Genomic DNA, 26,689 nt, shown 5'->3' with positions numbered 1-26,689 from the left:
CATAATGGTGAATATGACCTTCAATTAGGATCAAATCATCCATTTACACTTAATTTTTATTCATTCACACTCAATTTTTATTCGTTTAATCTCAAACTTTATCTTTAATTCACGTGTTTATTTTATATATATTTTTATTTCCATCTTTTACTTTTAATCGAGTTAATTACAAAAATACATACTTTTATTTATTAGACAATTCACAAATTAAAATTTTTATTTTCAATTTTACAACATTTTTCTCCTTGTCGTTATCAACGTTAAATTAGATCATGAACACATATCCCCAAAGTTTGAAGAGCGGTTTTGCCGTAGATGCGCGGCTTCCCCGCCGTTAGGCAGTGTAGAAACGTGTCATTCTATGAGCAACGCGACCTCTGTGATTCATCCTAGGCCTGCGACTAAGGCTTGCGCTTAAGTTTTCTGTGTCAGTTGCGCATTTCGTCGAACATCTGTTGGGCTCATAACTGAAAACACTTTCTCTGCGTTTGATGTTTCCGAATTTCAGGAAGAATCAATGAGGCACGCCGCTCTAATTCTCCGTTACCATAGCCATGCATCGTTCCGTTCTACAGGTATTACCATTGCTTCTTCTTTGATCAAGCTTTTGCGAATCGTCTAATTTAGTTTATTTTATACAATTGTAGCGGGTTTTGGGTTCTTCAAAGTAGATGATTTCTCTCACTGGGTCATGGAACTCTTCAATTTTATCTTGGTCAATATGATTACTTGATTGAAATTCAGCCAATATGTATGAGTTGTAAATGCTGGCAATTTCAGTCAAGTGTTTTTGGATTTGGGTCTAAGAATGTGTTTCTATACCATGTAAGCTCCATATGAATTGATCATTGTCATGGTGTTGAGACTTGAGAGTCGGCCTTTTGCTGTAAGTCAGGTTTTTCTGTAGCTCTTTTACCTTAAACCTATACCCATTGGATTAAGCTGTCCGTTAACCAGATATGAGAAGCTTAAATTTTGCCTCGCTTTGGTGGTACAAACACTTTACTTTCCCCAGTCTCCTCTTGCCTTCTAGAGTTCAGTATTGCAATATCACTCCTTACCATGAGTTATTTTCTATGTAATATTTAACAAAAAAAAAAAATTTTTTTTTTTTTTAGGTTATTAGAACTATTTCCCGAGGCACCTTGTAGCTTTTCAAAGGAGGAGTGCTGTGAGCATCATTATTTTTCATTTCTTCATGATTGCCGCTGGTAGGGTCTTCAGTTATTACCGGCGACTTCTTTGTTATATAACCAACTTTACTCTCGCTTTTCGTGCTGCTTTCGCCCCTTGCTTCGTGCTATTCGTTTTATAACATGCACCATTTTAAGAGGTTTACACCCCCCACCACACAGAAGACACTTCAGAAACACTGCTGGAATTCTCTGCCTTGCGCCCTTTATGTGGTTTTGCGTGTTAATGATGTTTCTTCTTTGGGTTGATGGTTACATTAGTTCTTCCATTTACAGCATGGAGGAGGGCATGTCAGTGTTTATCATTAAGAGAATGGAGTGGTCCTCGAGTAAATGAAGATCTTTGGTTTCCTTACATTATGCTGCAAAAGAGATTGTGAGTAACTTGTTTTCTTATTGTTTTTCCATATGCTTCACTAGGAAGTAGATTATTTTTATTGTGAATTTGTGATTATGGAAGTATATTCTGGTTTAATTTCTGGATTCATTCTATATTATTCTGCTTTCCACTGTGTTTTGTGTATCTGATGTTAGGAGTCAAAACAAAAGCACCACAAGTACATCTGCATATATGTTTTCATATTAGTGATTTATCGCAGGGCCGTTAAAAGTATCCACTAGAGAAATGTGTCATGAGGAAGGGGGAAGGGGAATGAGGTGCAGTGAACTCATCTTTTCTCCATTTTGAGGTTGTTGACTAGTTGTGTTGGAATTTGACTTTTACTTTGCTATGTGATGGAAGGTCTGAGTTTCCCTGGTTCATTCGAAATATGTGCTTTAGCAAGGTATTTGATAATTTGAGAAGGATAAAGTTTGCAGATACTATGGTTTTTAGAAGAGTTTTTCATTTCCATTCCTTCATGTCTGTGATAGAGAAAGAAAGAGGATAGGACATGGTAGGATATGTTGGTACATGATAGGCATTTCTGATGGTTCTGTGTTTGAGTTGCTTTTCTTATGGTGTAATGTTGCTGGAGCCTTTTGTCTTCTAATAATATGAGAGACGTTGAAAAGTTGATTTTATCTACAAAATTTTCTAGGTTCGCTTCTGGAAGAACAGAACCTTCGGTGATATATTTTCTTTTGTAGAAAGACTAGATTACTAGAAACTGTTTGAATGTAGGTATTTAGTAGCCTGTCTGTAAACCTCCAGTTTTAGATGTTACTCCCTCCGTCTCTTTTTGTTCTTTACGTTTGGTATTTTGCACGCATTTTAACGATTTACTAATGTGCATCGAGATTCCTTTGTTTTTTTATTTAAACAAGGCAAATTACGTTTATTTAGAATGTTTTCACTTTTATCAAAAATCTGATATTAGGAAAATGAGAAAATTTTAATATCCCAATGGAAAAGTGTGAGAGATTAAATGACCCAATGAATTTGATTGGTTAAAATAATAATTGGAAACAAATTTTGATAGAATATTTGTGTGATAATATAAAAGAAAATGTAAAGAACATTTTGGTACACCCAAAAAGGAAAACGTAAAGAACAAAAAGAGACAGAGGGAGTAGTAGGCTAACGAGAGTTCTCTAGATTTCCCAACTTGCTTTTTAATGATTTTTTTTGTCTTGATTAACTATTTTCATGACAAATTTGGAATTAGTTATATCTCCTCCAACTCCCTTCCCTAGTCCAAAAATAAAGAAACATTTTGCACTGTCATAGTATGTATCTATCTTCTCATATAGTACCTTATTTATTATCTTACGTCGGGGCATTTGACGCAGTTTCTCCACCAGTTTTAATAGTGTGCATGGTGAGAGGCCATCTGCTGAATATGCAAAGCAGAGGAAACAGTCTTTGGAACAAGAATTCGGACACGCACTGGGGACACACAGCTCCAAAAGTGTGTCAATAGTTTATCGGTTTGGACCATTCCTAGCCTTATTCAGAGCAGCAGTTATCTCATACCACGTGTTAAAGTTGTCTGCATGGCAACTCTTTGTTCATGATATTCACAAACGTGCCACTAAGGTGAACTATGTTCTTTTCTCTGTTCTACTTTCTGGCTTTCTCAATGAAGAAATCTAAATTGCGTTATTTTTACTAGATTGCTGTAAATATTGTAGCTGCTAATTTTCAATTTTTTTTTTAAAAATTTTATACGAAATCATGTTTTCCTCACAGATAGGAGGGATAGAGAAAAAGCCCTGATGCTTGAAAGCTATTTTACATAGTTTTAACTTGAAAATAAAGGAAAGCCTAGTGCCACTTTGTTTAGGCCTTTAAGGGTGTGTTCTATTCACCTGTTTTTCACATTTTTTTTTGAATTTATAAAATCTGAACTTAACTAAACTTATCAAAACTTATTTTAGTTATAAATTGTACTTTGGTAGCCCTTATTTTTTCTGAGCTTATATGAACTTGTCTGAACTGAAATAAGTGGAAATAAGGCGAGCAAAGCAGATCCTAATAGTTTGCTACAAAGTCAAAAATCCAAGTAGAGAAAAGTCTCATAGAAGAGTACTTAAAGTTCTGGTGGAAATGAACTTTGGCTTTTATGATGAGATAATTTGGTGATATAGTTAGAGTGGCCCCTTTTCCGGTTAGTGCTTCTGCATCTTCCTTGAATTGTTTTCAAGGGTTTTCTCTGCCTTTGATAATTGGAAGACAAAAGCTCCTAAATCTTGTTTTTTCACTGGGGTGGCAGTCAAAGAGAAGATCCCAACTGAGGATGTTTTTAAGAGAAAGAACTTTGTCATTGCTAGTTGTTGCAGTTTGTGCCTTAAGGAGGATAAGTATGTTAATCATCTTCTGGTCTTTTTCCTTTGGTTCTCTTCGGATAACATCTTCTGGTCTGTTTCCTTTGGTTCTCTTTGGAACTTATCTTTAGCCTTTTATGGATTGAGATGGGTGGATTCAACCTTGTTCTGTGAAAGATGTTTTTGTTGCCTGGAAAAGGACTTAAGAGGTTGGCTTGTTGAGGTGTGGACGATTATTCTGTTGGCAATTTGGTTGTGCATTTGGAAGGAAAGAAATTAGAAGATTTTTGAAGGTTTAGCTTCCACTCCTGAAGGCTTTAAGCTCCATTCATTGAGGCTTTTGTATAGCTGGAGTCAAGTCGTAATTGTGAACGTCACTTCGCTATCTTGACTATGTAGATATAATGCTCTGTGATAGCTTAAGGGCATGATCCTTTTTGTCCCTATCCTTCCTTTTGTATATGTTTGCCAGTGTAATTCTTTATTACTGAAAGAAGATAAATAAAACTCTGGGTTTTATAGTCATCTGGTTTCTCTCCTTTAATGCACAACAATAGATGGACACATTTTAGCAATATAAGCGACCTTTTCAACTGACAAGCACACACTTCTCTTGTGAACTTGGACCTAACTTATCTTAGGCAAATATTAGTGTCAAAGACGGAGAACCCAAGACATAGGAGCAAAAAGTGATCAACCAACCCTTCCTTATTTAAGCACAAGCTACACTGACTTGCTGTACCGAAAGTCAGAAATTATGTCTTTGAAGGATATGCCCGATTGCCAAATTTGAGACTTGTTTTAGTTTTTTTTTTTTTACTCCCTCTGTCCCAATTTAATCGTCGCAGTACATTCTCATGGAGTTTTATGCGATAATTTACTGCTTGCTTATCTATTACTTCACTTTATTAGAAAAGTAAGTGTGAAGAGAGATAGTGGAGGCTTTTTTTAATTGAATGAGGGAGGAAATGGGTCCTTAACTTTTGGTATTGGGAAGAGAGAGAGAGAATAAATAAAATATTAGTGGGTCCATGCCATAAAAAGAAATGTGAATTAAATTGGGATGGGCATAAAAAGAAATTGCGACAATTACATTGGGATGGAGGAAGTATGTGCTTGTTGTATTTGAATATCTCTCCTCTCAGAGTGCAAGAATATTAGCGGTTATAGTTTTACTTCACTTTTGATTTCATTCATGACATCTATCTTTGAAGTATCTTTGAAACCTTGCTCATTTGTATTCGTGACTGACATTGATAACAATGCATTTTTCTGCAGTTTTGCGAAACTCTAATTCAGCTTGGACCATTTTATATAAAGGCAAGTGTTGTTTACCTTGCATCTTACTCTCTTCTTTCGTAATATTTTGCTGTTTTGCCTCATGCCGTCTCTTTAGTATAGGATGTTCATATTTGCTTTTTGCGGAGATGGATCAATTATATGATGTTTATGCAAATTCATTTTATACAATACTGCATGTGAGTTTGCAGTGTTTATTATCTTTGCGCTTGTCTCTATAAAATTTTGTTTCCTATGTCTTTTCTCTTCCGAAACGTAAATCTCCCAAAGGAGAAAGGGGTAATCAGCTGTTTGGTTGCCAGGGTCATCTTCTATAGTTCTAAATCAGTAAATATTCTTAAGCTCCGGAAGGCTGAGGCAGAATAATTGCTTTTTTCTTCGGGAAGTCTGACGCATAACTTGGTGAATGCAAAAACAGAAAAAAAGAGGGAGGAGCTTCTGATCTTAAAACAACATTTATTCAGTATTCTGATCGTTTCTATAAGCTTTGCTTATATCCTTGGCATTATTCAGATTTGCGACATACGTATGGTGATAGTTTGTTCTTTCAATTAATTTTTACAATAACTATATATTGTACGTACTCGTAAAATATCAAACAGAATTTTGAAACATTCACGTCCAAAGCATACATAGAGGATAATGAGGGAAGGATAAAGATAAAGTTCATGTGGTTCATAAGAATTTACCGAGCTTACAAAGTTGGTCAAGTGCTCGAGTTCAAAAGGAAAATATCTGATATGAAAACTATAGATATCGAGTAACAATTACATAACCCACCAAAACAGGATCCTGATTGGATTTTGATGTTGTGTGATGACACTCATGTTTGGATGGATTTTATTTGATTGCAGGAGTTTATTCTTTAAGGTTTATCTTGGATTTAGCGCTCTTAGATTAGTACTTTGAAGTTTTTGAGGAAAAGCATGTGTATTCCAATTAAGTTTTTGTAGCTCAACTTATAATGCTTGTAGTTTTTATATTTTAGGCTTCATCCCACTATTTGCCAACTGCTTCATTGGCTTCTTTGTAACTTTTGGCGTCTAAAAATTTTCACGTTTTCAGTTGTTAATCATCGAAGAATTCTGCCTCTCCTTTACTCTAAGAATATGATAAGTATGATTTGCTGGTGTCCTCAATCACAGTGATAACAATCTATACATTTTGGTAACTGTTATCCATACCATGCAGTAAGCTGGTTTCACCGGATAACTTTTGTAGACTTACTTCCACTAGCGCTTAACTCTTACACCAGCTGTGTCATACGGACCGCCTTACTACTTAATCTGCAATTTTTCTATTTGCAAATGCTGTGTATCTTTCTACCTTCTATAAAGAAGGGTGAGTTTCTTGTTCTTCTAACTACATTGCATATCAAAGGACTTAATGAGAAACAAACCATTAGCCGTTTTTATTTAAATTTTATATCTCATACCGAAGTTTCGTAAGAGTGAAGTACTGAAGTTATTTTTCCAAAAGGGTATTGTTATTTAAAAAAAAAAAATCATTCACTTCCTTAAGGCTTAAACTAACACATGAGTTAGCTCTATGGGTTACCTTCTCCCTCAAGTTCACATTAAGCATTGGCTTTCCATTTTTGCATGTGATATAAGCTTGCTTATTCATGACACCGAGTTTAATACATGGGTGAAAGGAAGGTGACAGTGCATGAGCAATGGACATGTTATCTACTTATCTTATGTGCTGGGATGCAAAACAAGAAAGCTCTTGTAGTGTACAACATACTAAATTTTTTTAGTTAATTGCTAGGTATATCTATTCAGTACCGGAGGACGAAGTTGTCCCCAGCTAAGACAGCTAAATAGAAACAGTTTCACGAGTTGGGAGTATGGACTTCCAGTTATTAGGAGATTGCTAACTTAGGAGCTGAAAACAGTGTGCCAGATGATTAAGGATTCAAATTTCCTTTATGTGAGAATTAAGGTCTCAATTTCCTACGAATAAATGTCAAAAAATGTGGGAAGCTAAGGAATATTGCCCACTGTGCAATAATAAATAAATAAATTCTTGGAAGATTGTGTGAAAGCAGTGTCGAGTTTTGAACATTGCAGTAGCACTGGTCGTAGTAATTTCACTGCAATCTGATAATAATTCATTTTTTTGAAGTTTAAATGACTATTACAGGACTTACAACACTCGCCTAGTTGCTTTTATCCATCAGAAAACGTTGTTCGTGCTGTCTTAATCTCTGTGCTGGGTCATAGTGAATATGAATCATTCGGAAGATTCTTTTGTGTTATTATCTTATGTTTAGAAAAATACTCTCTTGATACCATTTTACTGTTATTTTGTGCAAGCCCTGCACAGAACAATAAAAAGATATAATTGGCCGTGGTACATGTACATCTGAACTAAGATGAATGGAATTCTGCAGAAGTGTAAACTTTAAAGGACCAGAATAGTCAGGATTTGTTGAGTTATTTTACTGGAAAGTAGGTTGTCAAAATTTGAGTGCTCGAAAAGTGTCATGTCCGACGCCGATTCTCCAACACTCAACAAATCCTCTGATACATATTCCAGTGTCCGATCCTCCGACACTCAGATCCAAAATTTTGCAGACACGGCACATGGTCAAAGGAGTGTCTTGATTAGTTCTTTAGACATGACTGTCATATAAAGTGACGGAAAGATTCCCACCTCATATTTTTTTAGTATATAAAAGAAAAAAGAAAAGAAGAGGACACTAAGTTAACCTGACTTCTCAGTTTTTTATTTTTAGAGCTTTTTGATCAGGGCAACATCTGGCAAGACTAATTTATTCACATATGATGCTTCATCTTCATCTTGGATACCAAAAAGTGAACTTTTTTTTTTCTTTTCTTTTCCTCCGATCTCGACACTTGATTTTCAGATCCTTTTGCCAGCAGGGGTGTCGACACTTCCTCGAGTACCATGTTGAGTGTCATGTCATGTTGACATCCGACACACCCGGTCAACCAAAGTGTCGAAGTAACACAGTCGCAAACTAAATTCCTACTAGTTCCCCTAGGTTAATGTAATAGAAAAATCATAAGGAAGAAGACGAGAATTTGGGATAAAGTTGAAAGTTGATTGTAATTTGATGCGATTAAATCACAAATGGTTCTACAATCCCTGATCTTCGAGTGGCTGGTCAATTCCAAAATAAAAGCTAAACCAAGTAAAATAAAATATAACTCGATAGTTTTCTGTTTATTCCCTCTCTATTTATGTGCTTCTTACATCCTTTCCCTCTAATAAATCTCTGTTCCCTTCCTCAAGCTAACTCTAATAAACTAATTTGCGTTGCCACAGGTTCCCCTTCGCCCCACGGTAGTCTATTTCAGTTAATTAGTGGTATGGTACTACCGTTTCCTATTCTTGGAACTCCTCATTCCTCAAACCCTGCCTTTGCTGGCATCTTTACTAGGTTATTATTGTTGTTAAATGTAATGTAGCATCGATGGCACCCGGATGTGGCTGTAGACTGTAGTAATGGTATAATTTTCCAAATGCAGTATCCCTCATGGAATTTAGAGTTCTTGCCTAAGGCAGGCTATGAGGGATCGCAACAATGTAACCTTTCTTTGTTGTCAGAGAGATATACTGAAGTTGTACCCTAGACTGAAACTCTAATCTTAATTTTTTTTTTTTGTATCTACAGCTTGGACAGGCATTGAGCACTAGACCAGATATATTACCAACCATATATTGTCAAGAGCTTACAAAATTGCAGGTTTAGGTTCTTCTTTTTTGCGTACCTCTTCTGCCATGATATTGCCTTACAAATAAGCATTAAAAAATTTCTTGTTCCAAACTTATCCCAGGATCAAATACCTCCCTTTCCAACATCTGTCGCAATGAGATCTATTGAATCCCAGTTGGGTGCTCCTGTTTCGGAAATCTTTGCCGACATCAGCGCAGAGCCTATTGCTTCAGCTTCTCTGGGGCAGGTTTATAAAGGTTAGAGATATCTGCTAAACATGGGATTGGTTGTTAATTTCATTTTGCAAAAATGTTCCCTTTTAATCACTCTTAGTCTTATGAGTATGTGGTTACCGAAAGAAAGCTGTACGTTATGTGTGATTTTGATCTCAATATCTCTGTTGATGATTCAAGTGGTGCAGCTCATTTGCATTCCGGAGAGCTGGTAGCTGTCAAGGTGCAGAGGCCTGGTATGTCATTGTCGTTGACTCTTGACGCATTATTGTTTCACATGATAGGCGGTCAATTAAAACGTTTTGCCAAGGCTCGCAAGGATTTGTTAGTTGCAGTGAATGAGATGGTAAGATCATAATTTTGTAGATTATTGTTGTTTTTTGGCTTTTTTTTTTGTTGAAGTATGATTTTTGCATTGTAACAAGTCAAATGATCTGTGAATTGTTTCTTGAAACAGAAACTTAAACTGTAGTCTTTGGCCTGTTCTTTTTTAATACGTGGTTGATCTCGGAGAAAATTAAGAATTAATTATACAGGTTAATTGCCTAGAGTTTTTAGCACCTAATGCTGTTAGCCCATTCTTTGTTATGTGATTGGTCTAGGAGAACTCTGAAGTCACTCAGGGTTCTTTGTAGAGAATTTAGCACCTAATTCTTGTGGTCCATTTTTTTAATACCTGGTTGTCTTGGAGAAACACTAGATTGGTTAAGGTCTGTTGGCCTGATTTTTTAGCACCTAATGCACCTAATGTTGTAAGCCTGTACCTATCCAGATTGGAGTTTTCAGTCAGTTGGAAAAAGACAATGGGAGTGGAAAATATGGTATTTTGACCTTTTGATTGTGATTATGGAAAGAAATTCTTCAGAATGGAAAATGGGAAATTACAAGCTGTACTCAAAATGAATAACAAAGTGGTAACTTGAATAATTCTCTTAGAATTTTTCTCTTAAGACATTGCTCTGATAGTTTTTCCCCTTATTTAAATGCTCCTACACTCTGTTTCAGTTAGTTCTACCCCAGAATACTTGGTTATTAGACCTTTGTTTTTTCTGTTGGATTGACCAGTGTAAGTTCCAGGTAAGTAAGGATAGTATGTCATTTTCCCCTTCTGCTGATACTTCCTTTATATTAGGTAGCCCTAACCAGAACTGGGAAAATATTGTTTCTTGTACCCTCGCCTTGCTCCTTGGTGTATGCAGCCCTCTTTATTCTTGTTCCCATACATTTTTGGTTCATGCGTTTAGAGCAGCTGGGTGCTTTGTACAACAGTGGTAGGAGATCAGGAGATTATCTTCCCTGTCCAATATCCACAGATTTAGTGATCTTGGCTCTTACAAGACTTCAGCAGAAAAATCCTTCCTGCTTAAAAGAACTGGTTTCATGTCAATGCTAATATTGTCATGCTGAATGTCTTTCCCTTCATCCTCAGAGATAAATATATATCTATGGAATTCGGCCCTTTGACACGTAACCAAGGTTTTGTAATTTGTACAGTCATTGGTAGTGTGGTAGCTTTGCTGAGAGCCTTATGCTTATCTCTCTCTTCGTCAGCCCTTGAACCTGATTTGTGGCTATTACCATATAGTTCAGGATTTGTAGCAATAGACTCAGAAATTCCTACATGTATCCGTAGGTATATGTGCAGCATACATTGTGCTTGCTTGAGACTGGTGTATCTTCCAGTACTTGATTGATATTAGGTGTTTCAGTTTCTAGCACATGTCCATCTGCCCCGTCTTCCATAAAATAACCTGCCTGTTGCTTGCTCATTTCCCTGGCATTGCCATCAACTTACCATCATCATGTCTTTGTGACTGTACCCCGGTTTTGCTCTACTGAATTTCGACCTTGGAGAGTTGGAGTAGATATTTTTTAATCATCGTGGTTTCTCTAGTGGTGAGATTTTATATATCTTATCATTCTCATGCCTGGTTGCCACTATTGTTTATTGGACAACCCCCAATACCTCCCTAAAGGTAGGCCGATTCTTTAATTAGGTCTCCATCTGAAGGATTGAAGGCTGCCACTAAACTCTGAATCTCCATAAATAATAATTAGAAGTTCACTCAATTAGTTTTGAATTATGATCTCATGCTCATTTTAGAGCCATTCTAAAACCGACATGCTATAGCTATGCGGATGTGAAATTCAGGATGTTTCTCTTTTGGCATGCCATGCTCACCTACAATGCTTACTGCTGTCACTTCGACAGTGTTTGCTTTGATTCTGACAAATCCACATTCAATTAGTTTCATAAGGAATAGATCTGAAGTTTTACCTACAAACTTAAATTTAAAGGATTAAAGAGGAAAGTTGTAGAAGGTAGAGAAAAACGTGTAAGGTAAAATGTTTTCATACGGACTATTGGTTTACTGCTACATTGTAGTGAAACTTTTACTATTACTTTTGTTGAGTATATATCAGAAAAGCATATTGTTTCCTTTTTACCCTTGCATCCATAGACCAATAGGTCGAGAAAAATGAATATTATGTCAGTCATGTTAACTTTAGTTTCATGTGTAATAGAACTAATGGTTAATGAAATCCATGATAAATTTGATGTGTTTGGCGATTGCTTTGGTAATGTTCATTTATTTGAAGGGCTTTTCCATCATTCGGTTACTTGTTGGCCTAGTTGAACCTACATATTTGCTATCGCTAGATTATCAATGTTCAGAAATCTCCCGTATGTTTCACAACCTTGGTAGATACTTCTATGGAGAATTCTGTGTGCAAATTCCTACTAATTGTGCCTTCTTTCATGGTTGGATAGGTCAGGCACATGTTTGAAGAGATAGATTACATCTTAGAAGGAGAAAATGCCGAGAGGTTTGCTTCTTTGTATGCTTCTCATCCTGGTAAGTGTGACAGTTTGTTGTTCTGCTTTGGTTATAAAAGAAAAACAAGTGCACAAATGTAAATACTCTTGTGACTTATTCTATAATTCAAATGTAATAAAATTTGGTCTTCATGTGTAGTGCAAAACTAGGTTTCTGAAGGGGTTTTCTGTTTTTTCTGGAAGGTGGCCAGAAATTATTGTTTGTTCAGTATGTTCACAATGGGATATGGTTTTGTTGTTGGTTCTTTCAATTGAGTTTCGGATAATGATGGTGGTAAAGAGCTTAATATCAACCTCAGGATACAATTACTTGGCATCCTTTGTTATTTGATATATGAATTGCAATTGGTCAGTTTCAGCAATTGTCCTTGAGTTTTCTTTTGACTTGTCTAAAGGGTATAGACATGAGGAATGTCCTTGAGTTTTTCGGTATGCATATTTCTGTTGCTCTGACAGTGGGTAGTTGTTAGCTAGCCATGGCTGAGGCCTGAGGTTGTTGTGGTGGGTACACTAAATATAAGAGAGAAGGGGTACGTCAACGAACCAAATTTTGTTGTGGTTGAATGTTCAATGTGGTGGTGTAGCCTACCAGATGTACTTGTATTTACATCTAACTAATCATACTTGTTTATCTACTTCAAGAAGTGAAACTGAAGTTTGTTCTTTCTTTTGATTTTCACACCTAAATAATAGATGTGGTTCCGAGTGCTGCAAGTTTTTGTTCTTCAAGTGCTTCACTCTCATGTCAACTCTTTTAGATAAAGATTTGCGCTAATGTCTGTTTGTCCGTTATAGATCTATATGCCTCTGCTGGCTTGGGTACGCAAATTTGCTGGTTTTAGTTGTAGGATTAGCCCGTCTTTTCATTGTTTCTTTGGAGCACACTTAAAGTAATCCCATCCATTGGCCATGGGGAGAGAGACTATTAAAAAATAGAGAAAAAAGAGAGAACAGAGAAAATGAAGCTGTGGTCGTTGAGATGGCCAAATTGACTAATTGACGAAGAGATCTATGACACTTGATAATGAAGAAAGATATGTAAGCAAGATCCACCATTGGGTTGGCAAAGCACACTGTATATCCAGTGAAATAGTCAACAATGACCTTCACTTATGGAGTGTGTCATCTGTATTAATCCCTACGGATGGTATTCATGGGAAATCCCTGGTCTTAAAAGAAGCTTTAGGATTTAGCCTTCCAAATGAAATGACTACAGAAAAGGGGGCTGCCCTGGCATGCAGACACAAGAGAACTGAGAATTTTTAGACCAGCCCATCTAACTCTATATGTGACTTTTTGCACTTTAGTACATGTCTCAATTCCTTCCTTGAAGATCGTATATGCTGTTAGCCTGTTATTGATCTAGAAATCTTGCTCAGACAGTGATGGATTGCTGGCCGACCATAATTTTCGCATTATTTTTGTAACTTGTCTCTGTTGTTCTGAAGCGGTCTGTATATGTATATGTATATGTTCCTGGTAGATAAATTTTTACTGACTTGCTGCTCATCATCCTCAGTTTGGAACATGAAAAATCTGCGTTGTTTAAATATCGCGTGTATTGATATGATTTAGTTGGGTTCAATCTCTGTAGTTTTCTGCAAACTTTGAAATCTCCATTTGCTTGCTTCAGTATATTTCCTTTACAAGAAGTTAACACGTTTTTCCGCCCTTCCTATAAACATGTTTGGGCCTTTAAAATAGGCAGCTTCTCTACCAGTTTTTCTGAGTTAAGTCTTGATTTAATTGAAAGGTGATGATAGTCTTGGAAATAAATTCCATGCTACGACTGGGAATTATGAGACAAACAGAGGTCAAGGCCTTATTAGAGTTCCAAAAATATATTGGAAGTATACTCGTAAAGCAGTGCTGACATTGGAATGGATAAATGGAATTAAGCTTACAAATGAGGAAGCAATAGCAAAGCTCCAATTGAAGCGCAAGGACCTTGTTGACCAGGTATAGGCCAAATCTGAAGATTGAATTTTTTTACTACATTCTTTAGAGTTTCCTTTTTTTTTCCGGACATGATAATACATTAGGATTTTTTGACTTTCAACATCTTAAAAAAACCCGCTTTTTTTTAACACCTTATGTTGTGTTCGGCATTAATTTTGTTTCCTGTTTTTTAAAACGAAAATAAACAAAAACTTGTGTGAAACTGATTTATAAAACAACTTTTCTCCACTTTTCACAAAACTGCAGCGGAAAACCTCAAACCACTGAAGTGGTTTTCATCGATTTGATTTTTTTTTTTTTCATTTTCATAATCCGCGCAATTACAGAATACCGTCATGGCGTCATCTATTGTTCTCTACAGGAACCATTATTGTGCTTCTTTCATACTCTCTCAATAAATTGTTTCTGTTAAATTCTGCCTCCATCGTGCCTTCCTTCTACCATTCTTGCACGATCATCGAAGTCTCCGACGTTCATTGCCGTTGGTCGATTGATGCTACCCCTATTGCTATTAGAATCCATTAATTTCATTCTCTCTCCTAATTTAAAATGACCAACTAACTCCAACAAAATCGGTAAATACAAATTTCCGATGTCAGTTTCATCCGTTCCCCCAACTTCCCCTTTTCATGACATAATTCCAGCGCAATTAATGGCGGAAATTGAAGGTCTTTATTGTCGCCAATAACTTACACCCGATATTAGAGCAGAAGGGAAAACACTCTCTTTCAGTTATAGATTTTGACCAGAAAACCATGTTGACGGGTTGGTGCTTAATCTACTTAATTTTGCAGAAGATAACAATAGGGGTGTTTAATATACTCTGGTTTTCATGTCTTTCTTCTTTATTTATTTATTTATTTTGTTTATTTATTGATTTATTATTTTGCATATTCCAACTTTCCACATGTCTCCAAGTAAATAAATAAGAAAAGAAATGTACATGTGGCGTTAAAGGACTTGCCCATATGGTGAGGTTCAAGGTTAGGTGACATAGAAGATGGTAGATTCGTGAGATTCGTGAGACTAGATCACTTATGTAGTAATAACTTATTAGTCTCAATTTTCAACACAGTTTTGTTTTAGTTTGAAAAAACACAAGTCTAAAAGCTAAAATCAGTTTTTGAAAACATATAACTCAAAAATCAAAATGATACCGAACAAACCCTTAGTTAATTTGATTTTATTTTACCACCTAAAAATTAGAAAAATGGCTTTTGACACCGGTTTACGGTTTCTGTCTGAAATTCCATTAGTGAGGGAACAAAAAATTATGGTAACATTGTAAGTTGTTTGTTTTTGTGAGAAATTACTCTTAAAATGTTCAATTCCATACTAACCCCTGTTCAAACAAATTTATCTCGAGGACACGAGTATGTCCACGTCAAAACAAAAGACAAACATGAACTAATTCTTCATGTCTCTCAAACTTAATTGAGAAGGAGCTAACTGATGAACCATGCCACAAAATTAATGTTCTTATAACACTTTAAGAGTAATTCTCACCAAAATAAACAATTTACAATGTTACAAAACGCCAGGCTTCAACAATCAATAATTTAGAACAAAATTTATGGAATTGAAGTTTCAATTAACATAAATAACCCAGAAATCAATCGATTAAAATTTCAGCAAAAACACATGTATTCCACTCTCTCTCCTCCAACTCCACCACCTTCAACACCGTCTCCAACTTCTCCTCCTCAATTGCTTCCCTTAGAAATAAAAGCCTAATCCGAAAACCCGCCTTCCGCCACCTCCACCACCACCAGGGACACGGCTAAACTTGAAACTCTTAAATCACGCCTCAGAAATGGTGAAACTCTCTACGGTATCTTTCTCTTCTCTTTCTCTCCCACCCTCGCTGAAATTTCCGGCCTTGCTGGCTAAGATTTCATCATCGTCGACATGGAGCACAGTTACAATGACTATTGAAATTGGGGATTTTTATTGGGTTGAAGTTGAGGGTTAGCTGAGCAAGATACAATTGCAGTATATGGGAATTGGATTTGAGGTGAAATTGGGGATTTTTATTGGGTTGAAATTGAAGGCTCAGCTGAACAAGGGATAATAACAAAGGTAGAAAAGGTTGTTAAGAATTAACGGAAAACAATAGAGGAAAAATGGAGGTTGAAAATAGAAAGGAAATTCGTGAAAAAGAGGAAGGGTAAAAAAATATGTGGGCGCACTAATGGATTTTTGGACGGAATCCAATAACCGGTGTTAAAACCCAATTTTTTTTAAACTTTAAGGTGGTAAAATAAAATAAATTTTAGCTAAGGTTTTAGAAAGCAAAAACGATATTTTAGGTGTTAAAAGTAAAAAAATCCATTACATTGTTACTCCATCCGTCCCTTTTCGTTTCCCCAATTTCCTCTTTGGTGTGTCCCTTTGAGATTTCTCCATACCAAAAGTTTTCCCACTTGTTCTCCCTCTATCTCTCTCCTCATGGGACCACTTTATCAATCCATGTGCACAATTTACACCCACTTCTTAATAAAGTGAATTGACTATGGGGCAAACAAAACGGGACGGAGGGAGTACCTCTTAGTACCTTTTAGTAATATTTTGCTGTTTCCTTGTAACCACCCTTTTCAGTGATTGTAAAATCAAGTTTCCTGATGCCTTCTGATGTAAATGGTGAAGTTTCATTATGCTAAAATGCACTCAAAAACTAACAATGATCTTACCAACAAAAATGGAACTTTATTGTGAAGTTTCATTATACTAAAATGCCTCAAAAACTAACAATGATCCTACCAACAAAAATGGAACCAGGATCAAGATTCCGAAGCCATTTCTGCTTTGCTTATGATTGGTGTACTCTTTTTTTACCACTGATTTCTGCTGGATGACTCATGGGCTGCTGATAGCTTCTTATATATTAGTAGTTTCACGAATCAAATGAAAAAGGAATGGGATTGATGAAACTTGAACTTGAACTAATGATTGAAAAAGCGACATATTTTGGATGATTATCTACAATAAAGTTACATGTCGATTGATATTTTGCATAACAGGGGGAAGTTTAAATGGTGTTTATTTTCCTTTTGAAAAGCCTCCCCATATTTATTGTTTCATTATTAATTCCAATTCTGAATGCTTCTTGCTTCGGCTTAGGGACTGTACTGCTCTTTGAGACAATTGCTTGAGGTGGGATTTTTCCATGCTGACCCTCATCCTGGAAATCTGGTTGCTACAGATGATGGATCTCTGGCCTATTTCGACTTCGGAATGATGGGAAATATTCCACGACACTATCGTGTTGGCCTCATTCAAGTGGTATGAACCATCAATTCTCCTTGTGGGCTTAAACTTTAAACTGGTTATATAATGTCTAGGATTTGAATTACGGATGTCTAATTATGAATACTGGAATGTTAATGCTGGAAACAGCAAAGTTCTGAGGGACAGTTTGGAGCATACAAATAATATCTAAGCTGATTTTTTTGTGTTGGTGATGGTGGCAGTCTGTACTCTGTAATATAGACATGCTACAGCAGAATTACAGTACCAACAGTGCGTAGATTTAGCTGCTGCAGGATCCAGCATTACCCATGGTGCCCTAACATGTCAAATCTTGTAGTGAGGTTGTTTCTGAAAGACTAGAAGAGAACATTTTCACAAAAACGGAAGTTGTATAAGAAGAAAACGTGTCAGAACTCGAAGAATGAAAGAGCGTCAAGAATTTCGTAGTAGTAGTCATGTAGAAGTATTAAAAAAATACGGTAAGGTAGTTTAGTTTCTTCCTATGAGGCTGCTGGGATTAGTTGGAGCCCGGTGTAGCACTTGTAAGTTGTAATGGCTCTTGTCCTTTCTGGCTGTGTAGATAAGATGATATTGGTTCCCCTTTCGTACAAGGTTTGCTGATTTTCTTCTAATAATTGTGAAATTCTTAATAGTACTTTTGCACTTTTGACTTTTCCATTTGGTACCATAGATAAAAAATGCGGTATCGGTCACAGTCGCGGGATCGGTCGCGGAGTCTCGGTAACGGAAATTATGCGTTAGTCGCGTACCGTGTCGCGGTTGTCGAGTAGGAATTTGAAATTTGAAAAAGAAGCCCCATGTCAGCCCCATTCACTACCTACCCTAGTCCCCCTCCCCTAAACCGTACACGTGACATAATTAAAATGAATTCCTTTGTCTACCTTCTTCCTCCTCTCTTGTTTTAGAATTGAAAATGGAGTTCTCTACTCTATTTCAATGGAGTTTCTCCATTTCTTTCCTTTTTCCCTTTCTTTTTGTCGAAAACATGGGGTATTCGGCTGGAAACCGAGTAGATGTGAGGTTTATAACGTTTAATGCGGACAAAATTCGTTCGGATCGGTTTAACCGGCCAAGGTCTCGCCGTTTTAAAAAACACCTTTACAACTCGGGATATCTCATATCACCAGCCTCCAAAACCTTGTTAACTCGGGCGATACGAGTTAACTCGGGCGAGTTTTTACACCATAATTGGCACACAAAAATAAATTACACTCGAGATGTTATCCTTAAAGTTTTTGACTTGCCTGTCACCAAGGGAAAAAAAGGTCAATGAAATGGTTTTTTTGGTATGCAATTTTCTCCCTCTATTCTCCTTGTCAATGGGGGATAAACATGCCTCTCAGCAACCTCTTCAGAAATTGTCCAATTTCTGTGAATTTTGTTTGGTATAATTGCAGTTTGCAGCTTTCTTACCTCTGATTTTGTCCATCTGGACGGTTTGCATCTGAATAATTCTTCGAGTTGCTCAGTTGCCTAATTTCTCTTCCTTCCTCTCGTGTTTGGGTAAGTCTTGTTACGTTTTTGTTCAGAATACTATCTTTTGGTCTAGCTCTGCCATCCAATTCCCCTTCTACAATAGAAATACAAGAAGCAGGGAAGAATAATAGGAAGAAAGAAGGATGACAGAACGATGATGGTGAACAATTGGGAAATTTTGGCTATATAATTGCTGAAATTTCATGGATATTTTTCTGGTCGTTTTGTGTTTGTTTGAGTTGGTGGTGGTGTTAAAAAAGGTTACGCAATTATACTTTTCCATAGACCATAGTACGCAACTGGATTTTGTTTATTTGGTTAGTAAATTAATGTGAGAGGTGAAATCGATGAATTGGTGTGAAAAGTGAACTACTGTGAACTACTGTATACATCTGTGGAAGGCATGTACGGGCTTATGGTATAGGTTTTAGCTTTTGGGAAATAAAGACTGAAATCAAAAGAGAGATAAGGAGAGTAACCGGGGGATGATTGAGATGATGGTGGTGAAATAAGGTGATGAAGGAGTTATATGAAGTGATGATGGTTCATCAGTGACATTTTAAAAAAGAATTTTCCCTCTTTTTTCAAGGAAAAATAATCTTCATTTGAAGTTCTTTTAACTGTTCGCTCATTGTGCCTAGAAAGTCAAAAGTTCAAGTGTACCGTTTGGTAAGTAATTTATTTTTAATGTACCATATGGAACTGTAAAAAATAAAAGTGTACCATAAAGAGTTTCCCCCCTTTTTTTTTAATTACTAAGGCTCGGTTTGTTTCAACGGAAAACATCAAGGGAAAATAGCTTTCCTTTGTTTCCTTACAAGAAAAGTTATAAAGAAAATGAACATAAGAGTGGAACTGAGAGATGTATAGGAGAGAGAAAAAAAGTAAGGGATTATAGAGGAAAATATGGCATTCTTTCTTTTCAAAAGGAAAGTTGTTTTTCCCCTTGGTAAAGTTGTTTTCCACCTTTGGGAAATTTTAACAAACAAACAAAGGAAAATGGGAGAATCATTTTCCGGGAAAGCGTTCTCCGTCAAAAAAAAACGGAGCCTTACTAGAAAAGGTAGTCGAAGGTAATACAATATTGAAGAAGGGGGAGGTGCAAAGTAATAAAAAACAATCAGATGATAAGAAGGCCACTACTTAGAATTATTGTACACACACTTACAGGATGTCGGTGCAGGTAGAGGTGGAGGGGGTTAGAACCCACTGGTTAAAAGCCTGGTGTCCTAGGTTCATGATTTTTAAAGGGCTCTTGAGGTCCTGCCTCCTTGGATTCTGCAACATGAATCCTGGATAGGACGTCAAAGTTTCCTGATTTTTTTGCCTTTTCACTTTTCATTTCTTTTTAGAACTATCTCTTCTTTGGTTCTTCCCATGCAATTTGTTAATATTGATGTAGGTATGACATGACTTATGAGTTAGGTATGAGGCTAGCCAACTGCTAACTTATAGTAAACCCTCTGAGTTTGTGCTAACTCTTTGTGTTGCATTTGTCTATTTTCAGAATTCAAATACTTTCTCTTCTTGAATATACTTGACCTCTTCCTTTCTCAAAATTTATTACAATTACAGATGTGCCATACCATGTCGTGCTCTTGCCTCACTTTGATAAATACTCTGCTTCTTCTGTTCCCCTCTACTTTCTTGGTGGGCCTGAGATTGGCAGGTGTTCACATTGACCGCTGGGTAGAGGGGAACAGGAAAAAGGGAGTTAAGTGAGGTAAGTTGGAATTAGATCTTTGATCTTAGTCATTGCTGATGCTTCCAATGTTCATTCTCATTGTAGAATTTTATCATTCCTGGTGAAGCGCCACCCCTGACTTCGATTTTTCTCAAGTTTTTTCTTCACTCTTAAATTATCAACTCGCCTTGTCATGGATATTGAACTTCAATTTTAAAATCTTGTGTGCTTGTGTATATCAAGTGGTGTTTCTGCCTTGGCTGATCTGGTTTTCTTATACTATTTCGTTGTTTTAGAATTTACCTTACTTCGGTCACGTTCTACCCATATCGTGCTAACACTCTCACCATTAGCACACACAATTTCCCCTCCCCCCCCCCCCCCCCCTCCACCAAGGCACCAACTGTTTTCTATTAGGGTGAGGGTGAGGGGGGATAGGTGGTCTATGATTGGATCATGGTGTAAGTTACCGTGGCCTTAAGAGTTAAGTCCTAAGTGCTTCAACCTCGATATGTGGCATCTTGCAATTATTGTTGTAAACGCCATGATTTCTTTGTCTCATAGACACTGATGCCCATGGCTTATAGCTGCTGGCATAAGTGATAAATCTTAATTGACTTTCTACTAGTATAAAGTACTATTGACCCTGCTGTTGGAAGGAAAATATCCATGTTGGATGTACTTTTTACTTTCCTGACCCTGCTGTTGGAAGGAAAATATCCATGTTGGAAATTATTGCTGCTGTTAATTTCTATTCGATGAGAAATATCAATAAAATTGGCTTTTGTATTTTGTGTCCTTTTTAATATGTTTTTGATCCTATATTTACGGGGGACTGGTGAAGGATGGTGCTATAATAATTTATTTCTGACTGAACCATTTATTCTTTCAGCTTGTGCACTTTGTTAATCGTGACTCACTGGGTCTTGCAAATGATTTTTTATCCCTTGGATTTCTCCCTGAAGGTGTGGATATCCTATTGGTTTCTAGTGCTTTACAAGCATCCTTTGGTGATGGGACCAGGCAATCTCGAGATTTTCAGGTTTGTGATGATACTTTTTAATGGTAATGAGTTATGATATGATGATGAACGTCGCGACTCGCGAGAGGTTATGCTGTAATGTGGCTTCCTTCTTTGAAATGCAGCATGCTATCTTCCCTTTGTCTATCTCACATATACAAAGTATAACGCCCCACAAACATTTGACATTTTTATTATATGACATTGCTTCGATAAACATAAGAGTATTACCTTTTTTTTTCGTCCCTTTATTGGATTAATTACATTTTTCAGGTGGTTGTTCTTGAGGCATTATATTTTTATGTGCTTGCTGTGAATTTGAGGTTGTGGTTAATTTGGATAATAATAGCCTTCATAGGATTTTATAACAAAACCTAGAGATCATAAATGGTTTAGAAGATTCTATATTGTGGACGATACTTTCAAAACGGTTCTTACTCTATCACAGATTTTTTAGGCGGTCTCAGGCTTGAAGATCACCCTCTATAAGTCTCGGACTCTCGGGTGTGAGTATGCTGCAATGGTTGAGTCACTTGAGTGTCTAGTTGAGAGGTTGCCTTGTTATGGTAATCCACGTTCAGAGTTTTGACTTGTTTTGGGACTTGTGATTTCCAGGATTCCAAGCAGACTTTGGTTAGAAAACGGTCTACTATCTCCTGGGGGGAGTATAACTTCTATTCAATGTTTGTCTAGTATTCCTCTTTACTATCTTTACTTATTCAAAATACTGGTTAGTGGTGCTGGTGCAAGTAGGATTGAGAAGATGATGAGGAACTTTTTATGGTCTGGTCTGGTGATGTGAGAAAGATCATCTTGTGCGTTAGGATTTGATGTGTCATCCTAAGGCAAGGAGGTTTAGATTCCGAGAAGGTGGTGACTAAAAAAGTAAATGATTGGGCGCTCTGTGAAGCAAAATGGGTGGGATGAACAGAGAGCTGCTTCTGGGATTACACTTTGTGGCCATTGAAATTTATGTTACAGGTGTCCACTTTATTCTCCCTTTTGGTGGGGTTCAAGATAGGGGATGGTTCTCTCATTTTTTTTGGGAAGATGTTGGAGAGGAGAGCAAGCCCTTTTGTATTAGATATCCTCGGTTTTCCCAATTGTCTTCTCTCCATAATGCCAGTTTCGTTTTTTATGATTGCGAGAATGCTTGGGAATTAAGTTTCCTGAGGTCTCCACATGAGAGGGAATTAAAGGGGCTTCCCTCTTTGACTGAGTTTATCAACCTCGTTGACTGACTGGGAAGTCTTTCGTGTTCACATTTCTTTGTTGCTTAACCCGACCCTAAGTTTCCAAATTTCCCGGTAGCAAATTTGATTTGGAAGGCTAAAGTCCTTGTAACTCTGTAAGGTGAAAGCTTTTGCTTTTACATTGGATTGATTGATATCATTGACATGCTTCAAAGGCGTTGGTCGGGGCTATTACCTTCCCTTGAATGTATTTGTTTCGCACTTTCGCGGAGGTGCTAGTGGCTCTTGTTCACATGTTTATTCATTCTGAAATGGCATGTTACCTATGGGGGAGATTGTTTTCCTTGTGTCAAGAATCGTGAGTTTGTCCTTTGACAGCAGTGGATTGGCTACAAATTCGTTTTGCAGGGTTTGGTAAGGACAAGGAGAAGAAGTTTCTGTGGCATAATGCTACAATTCTGTTGGAGTGAAATTCTCGTGTCCTTTCTCAACCTTCCATCTTATGATTTGGTCTAGGACAACGTAACTTTGTGTTTGTGGGCTAAGGGGCCTGGGACTCTTAAGAGCAATTCGATTGGTGGTGCTCAAAGAAACCGGCGTAATCTGTTACTAATTTCCTAATTAGAGGACAACAATCCTCCTTTGCACTCCTATTTTCAGCTCATAATATACGAAGTATTATTTTTTCTTTTCAAAAAATTAAACTGATAAGAAGAGCTCGGAAGTTTTAATTTTTTAGGAGAAGAGCGAATACATTTGCGACGGGTTTTATGATCTCTTTCTTTGGGTTGTTTCGCGTAAGTAGAACTCTTTGATGGCAGACAGGCTTTTTTTTAAGCTATAGGAAGAATGAAAGACTTTTAGCTCTAACAGCAGCAAAAGAGTCCTTGCAGTGACTGAGGAATTTGATAATTCTATTCTGATTTCGATGCATAAGAGAGATTTGCATATAATGTCTCCATTTTCTAAATAAAACAATGGGATGGCGTGTTTAAAATATGGCAGATTCCTTGAGGCTATTCTCTTTGTTAGAAGGTTTTTCATGGCTTCTTTTGTGTGGGGAATTCTAGCCCTCGTTCCCTTCATGACACGTGAACTTCATTCATTATTTGAAAGTCTGACATGATGTTAGAGATTAGATATTGGCTGGAAAGCACATGAATGTTTGGTGAGCTAACTTCACACCTAATTTTTTAAAATCTGTGTCATTTGGTATTAATGGTTTCCTGTATGTGTGGAAACTATGCAAACGATTGCATTGAATTAATGATCCGAGAAGCCTGATGTGCCTACTGCTACAAAGTTGATAATTGTTTTCATTTGTGAAAGCAACCCACTTCCTCTCGCTATTTCTAAGTAGTAAATTTAAATCATTAACTTAGCTAATAGATTTTCCGGACACTATTGCGTTATCGGTACCATTAAATTTTTTGCACATTGCTCAAGTTAACTATTTTTATTTCATACTTTCGGGGGTGTAACAAAGATTTCCCTACAAGCTCCTATCAAAATTTAACTCAAGAGTTGACTCTTGGGCATAGAGTATTCAGTGCGGATCTTCCTCTTGTGTTGTTTACGTCCTTTTCCTCCCTCTGTCAGTCTGCCTTTCAGGTTTAATGTGTTGTAGCCTATATTATACAACAAACATCGGATTGTTGACATTTTCTCTTTGGATTTCAGAGCATAATGAATCAGCTATATGATGTGATGTATGAGTTCAACTTCTCTCTCCCTCCTGATTATGCTTTGGTGATAAGAGCACTGGGATCCTTGGAGGGGACAGCTAAAGCTCTAGACCCGGATTTCAAAGTAGTTGAAAGTGCATACCCATTCGTCATTGGGAGGCTTTTGGCAGATTCAAGTCGTGATATGAGGAAAATTCTGAGGGAACTGCTTATTTGTAATGATGGATCAATAAGGTGGAACCGTCTTGAACGTCTGGTATGGTATCTGAGTAATCTATATATAACATTGCTATTGTTGGTTATGCATGGATAATTATTTTGGTGTTTTATCTAGCGTTCTTGTTACATTATTTATCCGTGAACCACTCTCTTTTGTGTTCTATTGCAATTCTGTCATTTATCTCTAGATCTCAAAGCATTAACTTCAGGGTAGTATATAGATATTAAGCCCCGTGTGGTTTATGCTTTGGAAATGGTTGGTATGACTTACTACGTACCTAATTATTGTAAATTCCTTTTTCTAGAGGAGGTGAGCTGGTGTAAGGAAATGGTGGAAAGAGTATTAAGAAAGCATAGTTGAATTTGATATAATAATGATGCAAGTGGGGTAGTTGACAATACAAAAAAAAAGTGGGTGTAATAGTAACCAAAAATAGAATTATTTATGATTTAAGTGGGCCCATATGAAAGTAAAAATAATAAACAATCGGGGAGTGGGTGTAAAAGTTACCAAAAATGGAATTGTGACCCCTAAAAAATATAATCGGAAGTAGTAATTGCGACTCATAGAAAGTTACAGAGGGAGTAACTAGTTAGTGGCCTGTGATGCCCAAGGTCGTTACAAATATGTTGATATTAATTTTTTATTTAAAATAAGTTGAGCATAATTGATACTCCATTCGTTCCTTTTTAATCTTTATGTATGGTATTATGCACGTGATTTAACAACTACTCCGTATTTAATGTGGGTAAAGATTCCTTCTTTTTTTATTTACTATGGGTAAAGATTCCTTCTTTTTAATAACCACTTAATTACGTTTATTAATAATGTTTTCACTTTTGTCAAAAATCTGTCATTAGGAACGTGAGGGAAATTTATTGTCTCAATGTGAAAGTGTGAGAGATTTAATGCCACAGTGAAGTTGACTGATTAAAATAATCATTTGAAACGATTTTTGACAGAATATTAGGGGCATTTATTTTTTACAATATAAAAGAAAATATCCAAACGTAAAGATTAAAATGGAACACACAAAACGGAATACGTAAGAATAAATATTGATTAACTAAAATTATAATTAATTAACTAAAATTCTTAGTTTCAAGTTTCTTTTGTAAATGTCATATGACTTTTAGTAGGAGTTATATATAATTTAACTAAACGGAAATTTCATGAAATGCCCTCGAGTTTTGCCATAATTCACCAAACGCCCATCAAGTTTCAATAATTCATAAAATACCCCTCACAATTCGTACAAATATCCAACATACCCTTACTAATAACGGGCTGTTGGTCCGCCGTTAGCCAAGTTTCCAATTCACCCAAATGCCCCTATTCTGAAACTTATTTCACCAAATGCCCCAGACTTAAATATAGCTATTCTGATGTTCCGACGGCTAGTTTTTTTGTTTGAAAAGTGGTTCTTGGTCATAGTTGGCTATAAAAACCCCTTTGCTAAATGGTTCTTGTATTTTAGATGTTATTTTACTTTACTTTGCTAATTTCATAAGATTTGTGTCATGAGTTTTCTTTCACAATCATCTTCCACACCCAATGAGTCCACATATATTAGGGTACCTGACAAATTTTGTTATTGTGGTAAGAATGGAGGTTGAAGTGGAGAATTGTTCCACAAGCTCTTCTGGATAGCTGCTAATGCTTTTTGGCTAGTTTTTTGAACATCTGTTTTGATCTTGCACATATTCATTGACTAGAAAACAACATTAAATGTAGTTGGTGCAAAGATGTTTTGTAAGTGAAGCTAAAAACAGAAATGCTTCCCAGTTTGGTATTTTGTGCAGATTATGCAACATCAATTATTTATGAAATGTGAATTTGTTTCTCATTACTTGTGTTTACTTCATGATTACAAACAGTAAAATTACAAACATCAATATCCCCATTTGTATTACAATTTTAACTACTTTTTGTTGTTGTTTTAGCTGCTTCTTCATTTGCTTCAATTCTTCTTGCATCTTACTGTTTCGCCTGTTTTCAATACTTTCTCCTTCGTCTAAGCTTCCCCCGCATTGTCCTTTGTGTTGTTGCCCCTTGTTTTCTTGCTCAACTACTCCCTTGCACTATCTCAGATTGTTTCAAGGATCACACTTTTAGTACAACCTTTGTGGATTGAGTGTTGTATCAGAGCTTCGAATGACAAATTTCCTACCACAATAACAAAATTTGGTAGGTACTCTAATATATGTGGGCATTTGGTGAAATAAG

The 26,689-nt window shown here is 36.5% G+C and overlaps 1 protein-coding gene across 6 annotated transcripts in view; it reads left to right on the top strand.

The window, feature by feature from the left end:
* Positions 1–250: 250 nt before the first annotated feature.
* The window catches only part of LOC110790009 (uncharacterized), a 30,271-nt gene continuing 3,832 nt past the window's right edge, over positions 251–26,689 (top strand). The window contains exons 1-13 of one of the 6 annotated variants that reach the window (XM_056835633.1): positions 252–575; positions 1,119–1,211; positions 1,470–1,569; positions 2,937–3,171; positions 5,178–5,219; positions 8,842–8,913; positions 9,005–9,140; positions 9,305–9,462; positions 11,890–11,974; positions 13,709–13,914; positions 17,035–17,196; positions 21,237–21,386; positions 24,239–24,499. In XM_056835633.1, coding sequence (XP_056691611.1) covers positions 1,199–1,211; positions 1,470–1,569; positions 2,937–3,171; positions 5,178–5,219; positions 8,842–8,913; positions 9,005–9,140; positions 9,305–9,462; positions 11,890–11,974; positions 13,709–13,914; positions 17,035–17,196; positions 21,237–21,386; positions 24,239–24,499 — 1,620 coding nt within the window. In that variant the 5' untranslated portion in view covers positions 252–575; positions 1,119–1,198. Of the gene's footprint in view, positions 576–1,118; positions 1,212–1,454; positions 1,570–2,924; positions 3,172–5,177; positions 5,220–8,841; positions 8,914–9,004; positions 9,141–9,304; positions 9,463–11,889; positions 11,975–13,708; positions 13,915–17,034; positions 17,197–21,236; positions 21,387–24,238; positions 24,500–26,689 lie in introns of all 6 variants that reach the window. The other 5 variants (XM_021994740.2, XM_056835627.1, XM_021994739.2 and 2 more) reach the window with 5 other exon arrangements.

The sequence above is a fragment of the Spinacia oleracea genome, chromosome 1 (assembly GCF_020520425.1).
Source record: "Spinacia oleracea cultivar Varoflay chromosome 1, BTI_SOV_V1, whole genome shotgun sequence".
Taxonomy (NCBI): Eukaryota; Viridiplantae; Streptophyta; class Magnoliopsida; order Caryophyllales; family Amaranthaceae; genus Spinacia; species Spinacia oleracea.
This window is presented reverse-complemented; position numbering and strand designations above follow the sequence as displayed.